General features: G+C 49.2%; 2 protein-coding genes and 1 long non-coding RNA gene across 5 annotated transcripts in view; 1 reads left to right on the top strand and 2 right to left on the bottom strand.

Annotated features, from left to right (window-relative positions):
- zer1 (zyg-11 related, cell cycle regulator) overlaps positions 1–3,889 on the bottom strand; it is a 9,169-nt gene extending 5,280 nt beyond the window's left edge. Inside the window, exons 1-5 of the mRNA XM_037979530.1 lie at positions 3,749–3,889; positions 2,369–2,581; positions 2,121–2,271; positions 1,124–1,578; positions 606–780 (exon numbers count right to left, since the gene is read on the bottom strand). Of these exons, the coding sequence (XP_037835458.1) occupies positions 606–780; positions 1,124–1,578; positions 2,121–2,271; positions 2,369–2,535 (948 nt within the window). The 5' untranslated portion in view covers positions 2,536–2,581; positions 3,749–3,889. The remainder of the gene's footprint in view (positions 1–605; positions 781–1,123; positions 1,579–2,120; positions 2,272–2,368; positions 2,582–3,748) is intronic.
- Positions 3,890–4,398: 509 nt separating this feature from the next.
- Positions 4,399–10,392, top strand: part of LOC108251757 (endophilin-B2-like) — a 12,556-nt gene continuing 6,562 nt past the window's right edge. Inside the window, exons 1-10 of one of the 3 annotated variants that reach the window (XM_037979458.1) lie at positions 4,399–4,447; positions 4,992–5,178; positions 5,757–5,898; positions 6,422–6,433; positions 6,842–6,970; positions 7,082–7,215; positions 7,288–7,380; positions 7,978–8,040; positions 9,712–9,735; positions 9,814–9,903. In XM_037979458.1, the coding sequence (XP_037835386.1) occupies positions 4,410–4,447; positions 4,992–5,178; positions 5,757–5,898; positions 6,422–6,433; positions 6,842–6,970; positions 7,082–7,215; positions 7,288–7,380; positions 7,978–8,040; positions 9,712–9,735; positions 9,814–9,903 (912 nt within the window). In that variant the 5' untranslated portion in view covers positions 4,399–4,409. Of the gene's footprint in view, positions 4,448–4,935; positions 5,179–5,756; positions 5,899–6,421; positions 6,434–6,841; positions 6,971–7,081; positions 7,216–7,287; positions 7,381–7,977; positions 8,041–9,711; positions 9,736–9,813; positions 9,904–10,392 lie in introns of those variants that run through there. The other 2 variants (XM_037979459.1, XM_017442173.3) reach the window with 2 other exon arrangements.
- LOC119617671 lies at positions 9,048–9,881 on the bottom strand. Its single transcript, XR_005234026.1, has 2 exons — positions 9,744–9,881; positions 9,048–9,240 (listed from the first exon to the last, which is right to left on the bottom strand). It is a non-coding gene; the product is annotated as an uncharacterized LOC119617671 (long non-coding RNA).

Genomic DNA, 10,392 nt, shown 5'->3' with positions numbered 1-10,392 from the left:
CCAACAAGTGACTGCTGACGGTTCGGCTGCTCGGAAAACAAGCCGAACAGCAGCTAAAAGCTCCCGGATTAAACACACATCTCCCAAAAACAGAGAAAATAAAACTGAAAACAACTGGGGTAATGCTGACTCAGCATTTAGACTGTCAGGTCTGAAGCCAAGTCAGCATTTGATCTGGCAGGTCTAACCCTGACTCAGCGTTTAACACCTCAGGTCTAAAGCTGACTCAGCGTTTAACCCTTCAGGTCTAACCCTGACTCGTCAGGTCTAACCATGAATCATCAGGTCTAACGCTGACTCAGCATTTAGACTGTCAGGTCTGAAGCCGAGTCAGCGTTTAACCCATCAAGTCTAAAGCTGACTCAGCATTTAACCCGTCAGGTTTAAAGCTGAGTCAGCATTTAACCCGTCAGGTTTAAAGCTGACTCATCAGGTCTAAAGCTGACTCAGCGTTTAACCCATCAGGTCTAAAGCTGAGTCAGCATTTAACCCGTCAGGTTTAAAGCTGACTCAGCGTTTAACCTGTCAGGTCTAACGCTGACTCAGTGTTTAACCCCTCAGGTCTCTGAAGGTCTCTGAGACAAATCTCATCGGTCCGACACTCACCTGGGCGGCCCCATAGCGTCCTCAAAGTGGGGGACGGTGCAGTTGTCCAGCATGACGTGTCCCGACACGTCCAGAGACACGAGGTGGACGAGACGCTGAACGAGAGCCGTCAGGATCTTCCTGGTCATCTTAAACTTTGTGCTGTGTCGGCCTTCTCTGGAGATGTCCAGGTGTCTGAAAGAAGACAGGTGAGTTTAAACTGGACGGACAGATTCCACCCTGAGAGGACGGACATTTAACTCAAACTGTCTTCCTGAGGACAGATCGAAAGGGTTCTTTCAAAATAAAAACATGATCATTTCTGTTCTGGTGTTGAGAAAAATGTGGAACAGGTTTCTGTCTGCGTCAGTCTCCTTCAAACAAAGACAGACAGAGACAGAGAGAGACAGAGACAGAGACAGGTCCGTCCAGTTTTTTTTATCTCGATATCTTTCTAATTATTGCTCCGTAAAGTTTCCTGCTCCAAACAAAGTCCAGATTCTGGAAACCAGCCGAAGCTGAAGGACCCCCCCCCCACCTGAGGTTAACCAGCTCCAACACGGTGCCGACCAGCTCCTCCGACAGGTCCACGTTGTAGAGGACGAGAGACGCCAGCCTGTCCTTCCACTGGGCGAGGAACGCCGTCCCCAGCAGGTGTACGTTGGACAAGTCCAGGGACGTGATGGACCTGAGGGGTCTGAGCAGCGTCTCAGCGTCCACCTTGTTCGACAGGCCTCCCAGGTTCAGCAGCCGCAGGCGGTTGAAGCCCTGGAAGCTAAAGTCCGTCTCTAAGGCCTGTCTGGAAGCGGGACTGTCCTCGTCCTCGTCCTCCGTGTCCTCGTTACAGGCGAGCGGAGCGCCACTCTTCTTAAAGAAGATCTGGCTGCAGCCGAAGAGACACAGGGACACCAGCGTCTCACGGAAACAGGTGAGCGTCTTCAGGCTGCGGGACGACAGGCTGTTGCAGTAGGTGAGGCTGAGCTCTATCAGGTCCTGAGAAATACCACAGAAGAAGAACATGAAGCTACTGCAGGCTGGGAGCTAAAGGCTAACGGTTACTTCCCATAAAGCTACGACAAGACGACAGCCGAAGGACAGCTGGAGCTAAAACAACACCAGCTAAAAGGAGCAGAACAGAAGCTAAAAGCTAACAGCAGCAAAACTGTGGCTAAAAGCTAACAGCAGCTAAACTGTGGCTAAAAGCTAACAGCAGCTAAACTGTGGCTAAAAGCTAACAGCAGCAAAACTGTGGCTAAAAGCTAAAAGGAGCAGAACAGAAGCTAGTTAAGAAAACAGATACAACAGCTAAAATCAGCTAAACGGTGGCTAAAATTAGCAAACCTGCAGCTAAAAGCTAAAAGTAACATAGGAGGAGAAAAACAGTTTTAATGTGTTTCTGTTGAGAGTTTTTTAAATAAAATTAAATATTTTGAAAAGCAGAACAGCTGAACATTTCATATATAAACAGCTAAAACAGCTAAAGCTGCTGACTCAGCAGGTGAGGAACCAGCAGAGGAACCGGCAGAGGAACCCACCTGCTTCCGTATGGCCTCCAGGTCCCGGTCCCGAACGAACTCCTCTCTGAGCTGGACTCTGGTCAGCCGGGTGCTCCGAGGGTCCGAGAACAGCTGGAAGAAACTCTCCTCGGGCTCAAAGTGGCTGTCCGTGTGGACCAGCTCCATGTACCTGTGGACAGAGGGACAAACCGTGAGGAGGTTCTGCCACAGGGGGACACAGCCGGGCCGGGATAGGACGGGTCGGGACAGGACGGGACGGGACATACGTGTTGACCAGCTTGTCACAGATTTCACTCGGGAGGAAGATGTCGGAGCGCAGGCAGAGCCGGCTCCTGGAGCCCTGGTAGCACATGGTCTTCCTCAGGTTCCTCAGGCAGAAGACGGTGGCCAGAGACATGAGGCTGTCCGGGTCGTCTCCTGCGTTGGCTGCCATGTTGTCCCCCCTCTGGTTCCGGGTGAAGACGGGCCGGGCGGGGGACCTGAGGGGACAGTTTCAACCGGGAAGGATCAGCAAAGCCTGAAGACACGTCGGCTGATCTGAGATCTGATTCACCAGCTGGACCTGAAAACAATCAGCTAAAGTCCTCAGGTCCAGACCTGACAACAATCAGCTAAAGTCCTCAGGTCCAGACCTGACAACAATCAGCTAAAGTCCTCAGGTCCAGACCTGAGAACAATCAGCTAAAGTCCTCCAGTCCAGACCTGACAACAATCAGCTAAAGTCCTCTGGTCCAGGACCTGAGAACAATCAGCTAAAGTCCTTTGGTCCAAACCTGACAACAATCAGCTAAAGTCCTCAGGTTCTGCAGACGTGGTTCTGTTTTAGCTGCTCAGAAACCCAAACCTTCGGCACGTCCAGCTCGTTCGGCTGATGTCTGCTGGGACTTCGGTAAGTTTTGAACAGAAACACGGAGATCTCTTCAGAAACTTTGTTCTCCTTGAATTCTGCTTCATGATTAGCTTCTTCTGCTACTTTTAGCTGCTCTTTGCAGCTTCTTTTAGCCTCCAGCTAACATTTTGCTCCTTTTAGCTTTAAGCTAGCCTTTAGCTACTTTTAGCTTCAATCACAGTTCCAGCTGATTTCAGCTGATAGATAAATGAAGACATGAACCTGACCGAGGAATAAAGTTCATAAAGACCAGATTAAATCCGGGTTTAACTTCAGCTAATGTTGGCTAATCTGGAATAACTCCTTCATAACAAACCTTTACCTCAGCTGGGTCGGAACAGAACCGGGTCGGAACAGAACCGAGACGGTGAGGAGTTAGCGAGCTCGGAGCTAATAGCTGTAAATAATCCAGCCTCTGACAGACCGGAGCTGCTGCTCGGTTCCGAACTGCCGCGGCTCGGTTCCGAACTGTCCCGAACAGCTCGGTCCAGTTCGGTACCGAGCCGCTGCAGGCCGGACGGACGAACATGTCTCGGTAAAAGTTTGTCCCTGTCTTCGTGCCTGCGGCTCATTCTGGGTTAGCTCGCTGCTAGCTGAGACTTTCCCCTGCTGGGATGTTAGCAGGAAGGCTAACGGAGCTCTGCGGGAGCAGTCCGGCTGCCGGAGCCGGGCTGAGGGCAGCGGCTGCCGGCCAGCGGAGCCCCGGAGCCCCGGCCCCCCGGCCCCCCGGCTCCACGGCTCTCCGGCCGGGGCTTACCTGAGCTGTCGCCCCGGGCTGTGGCTCTGGATGACGGGGACAGGACAAAGTGTTATCGGCACTCCGCACTCATCTGATTTTCGGTTTCGTCCCGATGTCAACAAACAGACTCCTCCTCCTCCTCCTCCTCCTCTTCTTCTTCTACTTCTTCTTCTTCTTCTTCTTCTTCTCTTCCTTCTCCTCCTCCTGAAGCTCCTCTTCAGCCTCCTCTTCCTCTCGGTCCGGTCGGTTCTCCTCCAACACCTGACACGAACCTCCTCCACAAGAACCTCCTTCTTCTTCTTCTTCTTCTTCTTCTTCTCTCTTAGTTCTTCTTCTTGTCCTCCTCCTCACAGTAAACCCTGACTGAATGCTTGTCGCCCGCTCTCTTCTCCTCCTCTCCTCCTCCTTTCTCTCCTCCCCCCTCCTCCCCCCTGGCTAAATGCTTGTCGCCCACCGTCTCCCTCCCCCCCCTCTTCTTCCTCACCCCTCTCCTCCTCCTCTCCCCTCTTCTTGTCCTCCTCCTCACAGTAGACCCTGACTGAATGCTTGTCGCCCGCCCTCTCCTCTCCTCCCTCTTCCCTGAATGAATGCTTGTCGCCCGCCCTCTCCTCTTCTCTCCTCCTCCCCCTCCTCCCTGACTGAATGCTTGTCGCCCGCCCTCCCTCAGACTCTGTTGAGGATGACTCTCAGCTACCTCCACACCAACATCAGCTCAGGGTTTGTTTTGTTAGCTCCGGCGGCCATTTTGATCTGTTTCCTGTTTTTATTCAGTTTAATTAAATTTAAATAAGTTAAATTACTTTCATGTAATTTTATTTATTTATCTAATTTGTGTTTTTAATCTGAATTTATTTATATTTTTATATTTCTATTTGTTTTAAAATTAAATCTTTAATCTCAACTTTTTAAAATAAAAAGAAACTAAAAATAAGTTTTTTTCTGTTTGTAGAGTTTTTTAAATCAATAAATTATTTTATTTTATTTACATTAAAGTTTATATGTTTATATTATTTGTGTATTTATTATTTATTTAATAAAGTGGTTGTTTTTCCTCTCTTTGTTTATTAGTTAAATTAAATAATTTAGTTTAGTTTTCACCTGTGTGGGGGGAGGGTTGTTTGTTTTTTGTTTGTTTATCTGTTTGTTTATCTGTTTGTCTGCGTGTTTATCTGCGCGCGCAGTGGTTCTCGCCGCACGGTGCCGTCAGTGGTTCGGCCCGTTTGGACCACTGAGCGGGACGCTCCTGTCTCTTTAAACGCAGGGCGGCCAGCGGAGCTCCGAACCGGATCTCGGCTCCATCATCAGCTCAGCTGATCCGGAGGAGACAAACAAGCCCGAACCCGGTCGGAACCGTCAGAACCAGGCCGAACCCGGTCGGAACCGTCATGGACTTTAACGTGAAGAAGCTGGCTTCGGACGCGGGGGTGTTCTTCACCCGGGCCGTGCAGGTAGAACCTCCGCGGTTCGGTTCTGCTGCGGCAGTCTGCGGGTTCGGTTCGGTTAGGAAGGTTCGGGGTGGTTCGGTCGGCAGCCCGTGCTGCCTGGTGGTTCTGGTTGTTTGCATTGTTGGGCTCGGTTCTGGTGAGCAGCTGTAAGCCGATAAAGGTTCGGCTCTGATCCATTATTGATGACTGATCGAGTCCTTCGTCACGTGACACCAGCAGCCCGAACAGAATCCCGCCACACCGAACTCCGCTCAGAAAAAAATACATTTAAGGAAATCTGACGTTTTTATGGAAACTTTTCTGTCGCACAGAAAATATTTTACAGATTATTAAAATGTGAGGTTTAATTTAACATTCGGCATATTTTTGTTATAAATATAAACATTAATTTGTTTTCAAATATCGAGTTAAATTCTCATTTTATCTTTTCAAACATGCTGATGAGCTAAAATTTTATTTTCTGTCTGACAAATTGTTGTTTTAGTATTTTTCTTTGATTAAATATATTAGAATAAGTTGTGTCTTTAGTGTGATTTCTGTGTCTGAAACCCTCCGGTGAGCTCTAACATCCTGTCTGTCAGTTCACAGAGGAGAAACTGGGTCAGGCTGAGAAGACCGAGCTGGACCCTCACCTGGACAATCTGATCTCCAGGGGGGACAGCACCAAGAACTGGACCGAGAAGATCCTGAGACAGACGGAGGTTCTGCTGCAGCCCAACCCGAGTCAGTTCTGATCCGGACCCACCACAGAAGCTTCACACATTTACCTGAATTTGTGTTTCTTCTTGGTTCTGGAGAATCGTTCAGTTCAGCTTTAACACATCAGGTGTGTTTGCACCGCAGGAACCGCCTAGAGAACTCGGACCAAACCGAAGGTTTCTGATCTGGGTTTACCTGCAGGAAGAACATTATTTTTAAACACTGAGATGATAACGACTCTGTCGGTTCCATTAACTGGTTCTAAAGGTTGAACCCGTGGTTCTGATGGTGGGTTCTGTGTAGCTCCTCCTCTGAGGCAGGCGTGAAAACACCAAACCCCAGAGAACCGGGTTCCTGCGGTCTGAAAGCACCTCGTTGTCCCCAAAGCTGAACTGATTCAAGTTTGTTCCTGGTTTTAATTCTGGACCCAGGAACCTGAGTTCTGCCCGACCCGCTCCTCAGGAACGGTTCTGTAGATGCTCTGATATTTAAACGCGAACATTCACCCTGTTTTAACCTTTGACCTTTGTTTGCCTGCATGCTTCAGTCGACCACACCGGTAAGTGTTTCCTCCCGTTACCCAGAATGCACCGGGGTGTGGGCCAGGTTCTGAAGCAGGTTCTGAATTATTTATGAGCCTTTCAGAACAGCTTTCAAATAGTTTTTATTATCTAATAAATAGTTTTTAATCTTTTTTTAGTTTTTTTAGTTGAAGTGTTTCATGTTTTATAAATGATTTCCTCAGACCTTCCATCGCTTTTCATTTCTTTTTATCCTCATTTAATTTCTTATAGTTAAATGAATCCATTTTTATTGAGCCTTTAACATGTTTCTGATTGGGTCAAACATGTGGATTTTCAGAATAAAACCTCCTCGATCTCTGAATCAAAGATCTGGTTTAGTGGAACCGGGCTCTGAACTGGACCTGAGCGGTTCTTGGTGTTTTTATTTCTCTCCTGTCCTTCAGGCGCTCGAATCGAAGAATTCATCTACGACAAACTGGACAAGAAGCTTCCATCCAGAACCACCAACTCCGAGCTCCTGGGACAGTACATGCTGGACGCCGCCAAAGAGTTCGGACCAGAATCACCGTACGGTAAGAGACCGGGGCGGGGACGAGGACGGGGACGGGACCGGGACAGGACCTGGACCGGGACGGAACGGGACGTCTCACTTGTCCTGCTCCATGTGCGGTTTCTGTCTGCAGGGAAAACTCTGATCACCGTCGGAGAATATCAGAAGAAGCTCGGAGGAGCTGAGAGGGAGTTCCTGCAGACTGCGGCTGTGACCTTCCTCTCTCCTCTTCGCAACTTCCTGGAGGGGGACTGGAGGACCATCTCAGTAAGAGACAGTCCAGGACCCGTTGTTTTGTGTGGGAAGGTTCTGTTTTCTCCTCACTGGTTATGTTTGCAGAAAGAGCGGCGGCTGCTGGAGAACCGGCGTTTGGACCTGGACATCTGCAAGGCCCGGCTGAAAAAAGCCAAGCAGGCAGAAGCCAAAGCAGCGGTGAGCTCCGACTCTTCTTCCGACCAGCTCAGTGGCCTAGTGGTAGAGTGTCCGCCCTGAAACTAGGAGGTTGTGGGTTCAATCCCTGGCCGGGTCATACCAAAAACTGTAAAAATGGGACCCAATTGGGACCCATGGGACCCATTGCCACCCTGCTTGACACTCAGCATTAAGGGTTGGATTTGGGGGGTTAGATCACCAAATGATGCTGCTCACCGCTCCCTCAGGGGATGGGTCAAATGCGGAGAACAAATTTCGCACACTCAGGGATGTGACAATCAGTGGATCTTTCTGTCACTAAACTCAAACTGCTCCTCGGCTGTTAGAACATCAGAACATCTGGACCCGTGTCCAGCTGCTGGGTCAGCATCAGTGACTCGTTATCGGACAGAAAGAGGAGAAAAATCTCAACAGAACAGAAAGTAAAACCATCTTTGTGTAAATTTCTCCTCTTCCTGCTGAAGGTAAAGCTGTAAATCCTCCACCAGGGGGCGCCACAGACCAGCCGTTGTTCTGAAGCTGCTGTTATATGGTTTTTAACTTTTAACCTCTAACAGAATGATTGTGCCAACATGTTTCCTGCTCCTCTGCCTGCAGGCGGCTCCAGACTTTCAGGAGACGAGGCCTCGGAACTACGTTCTGTCTGCCAGCGCGTCAGCGGTGAGCGCTCAGAAACATCACGTTTATTAAACTGAAGCTGCTGGGAAAAAAAAACAACCAACAGCTGAGATCAAACACAACATCAGGACTGATCTGCACCAATCAGCCAGAACATTATGACCACAAGTACCACTTTTAACTCCAAAACTGCCTGACCCGTCACCTCTGACGGTCTCCTCTGGACCTCTGACGGTCTCCTCTGGACCTCTGACGGTCTCCTGAGGACCTCTGATGGTCTTTGGACCTCTGACAGTCTCCTGAGGACCTCTGTTGGTCTCCTCTGGACCTCTGACGGTCTTTGGACCTCTGACGGTCTCCTCTGGACCTCTGACTGTCTCCCGGGGACCTCTGGATCAGAACAACGCGGGCCGGCCTTCACTCCACACATCCCTGGTTCTCCAGTTCTCCGGTTCTCCTTTCTTGGACTAGTTTTGGTTCTGACCTCTGCAGACCAGGACCATCTGATCTGCAGGTGTGGAGATGGTCATAATGTTCTGGCTGGTTTGAACAGTGAGGTTAGCTCCTCAGTCATCAGGTTTCTGGAGAAACCCGATTTAGTCCTCCGGTTCAGGTGAGTCAGAACGTCTGAAAGCTGAAATGATCCTCACATCAGTTTCTCTGGATATTATTGGATTTTTATATTTAACTTTGTTTTCTATCATTTATCCAGGTTTTTATTTCTTTAAGACATGTTTGTAATCTAAGAACTGATTGGGTTCATCAGGTTTAATAGATAAATATCATCAGTTTATCCCGTCCGGTCTAATAATAATTAAAGTGAAGATTATTGGTCCGAGCGCTGAACCCTGAGGAACTCCTTCGATCCGCAGCAGCAGATTAAACTGAGCGTCGTCTCGTCATACAGATGTTTTTGTTGTCTGGTCCAGCTGCAGAGGGACTGGGAGAACCGGGACGGGGAGCCTGATCCCAGTTTGTCTGCAGAGAGGAAGGTCTGCGCCCCAACAGAACCAGAACTTTGTCCTTGTTGTGTTTTTTGACAGAACAGCAGCTGTTAGTTGGATTTTCTGTTCTCCGTCACCGAGCCTCAGTGGTTCTCCTTCTCGTTCTGGAGCCAAAGTTCTAAAGAAAAGCCCAGAGATTGTGTAGAACTGTAGATCCACTTTACCAGATTGGAGACGAGGCCTGCAGCCCGTTCTGAACACACGGGGGCGCTGTTCTTCACCCCATCGGGTTCTGGTTCTGCAGAAAGTGGAGCAAAGTTCAAACTTCCATCAGGATGAGCTGCTGCTGAGTTTGAGCTCTTATCAGCCGAACGTCTGAGTCTTCTCAACCATAAAACCTCAGAACGGTCTGCAGGACCTCTGACCCCTGACCCCTGACCTCTGACCCGATGGCCTTTCAAAGCTTCACAAGTTAAAAATCCAACCCCAATTCTGAAAAAGCTGATTAAACTGTAAGTAAAAATAGAATTCAGTGATTTATAAATCTGATGAATCCATATTTTATTCACACCAGAAAATTATAAAAACATCAAATGTTGAAACTAAGAAAGTATCATAATTTTAATTAAAAAAGTGATTTTGAATTGAAAAGCTGAACAGTTTCAGAGACGGGGTTGTAAGAACGGATCCAACATGAAGTCTGTAATCTGATCTGTGGTCAGTTCATCCAGTTCATGTTTCTGACTCGTTGTTTTCCTCTGCCTCTCAGCTGCTGAGCGAGGAAGTGGACAAAGTGAGTACCTTCGCTCCGGGATGGTGTGTGCGTGTGTGTGCGCCCGCGCCCTCCTCTGACCCTTCCTGCCTCCCTCAGGCGGAGCACGAGCTGCGGGTGGCTCAGACGGAGTTCGACCGGCAGGCGGAGGTGACCCGGCTGCTGCTGGAGGGAATCAGCAGCACCCATGTGAGTCAGCGGCGCCTGACCGTCCAGCTGCTGGGGGGCTGGGAGGACCGGCGTGAATCACTTTTCTATTTTTAGCTTTATTAATAAAAAGCTCATCAGGTTTCAGACAGAGATATTCCTCCGTGTAAAACTCCAGCCTGGCTGCTTCCTCAGGAGCAGGAGCTGCTGGGGGTAAAGGTCAAAGGTTAAAGCCTCTTCTCTCTAAAAGCAACATGGCAGCATGACTGCGCTCCTCTCTGAACCAAAAATATTCTAGATCCAAAGTTCAAGTCAGGACCAACCTGAGGGTCTCCTCCTCCTCCTCCTCCTCCTCCTCCACAACCATGAGACAAACAGGAACCTCTGAGGGTTCTGCTGCTGGAGGAGGTTCTGTTGGGTCGGGAGCTGGAACCAGGTTTTCACTGACTGGTTCTGGATTTAGGTTGATAATCAGACCTGCTGAGGGCCAGGCTGTTAAACTGCTCTCCTCCCGTCTCCTCCTGTCTCCCC

This window comes from Kryptolebias marmoratus, linkage group LG14 (assembly GCF_001649575.2).
Source record: "Kryptolebias marmoratus isolate JLee-2015 linkage group LG14, ASM164957v2, whole genome shotgun sequence".
NCBI lineage: Eukaryota > Metazoa > Chordata > Actinopteri > Cyprinodontiformes > Rivulidae > Kryptolebias > Kryptolebias marmoratus.
The sequence above is the reverse complement of the archived record's forward strand: the minus strand, read 5'-3'. Positions and strand labels throughout refer to the sequence as shown.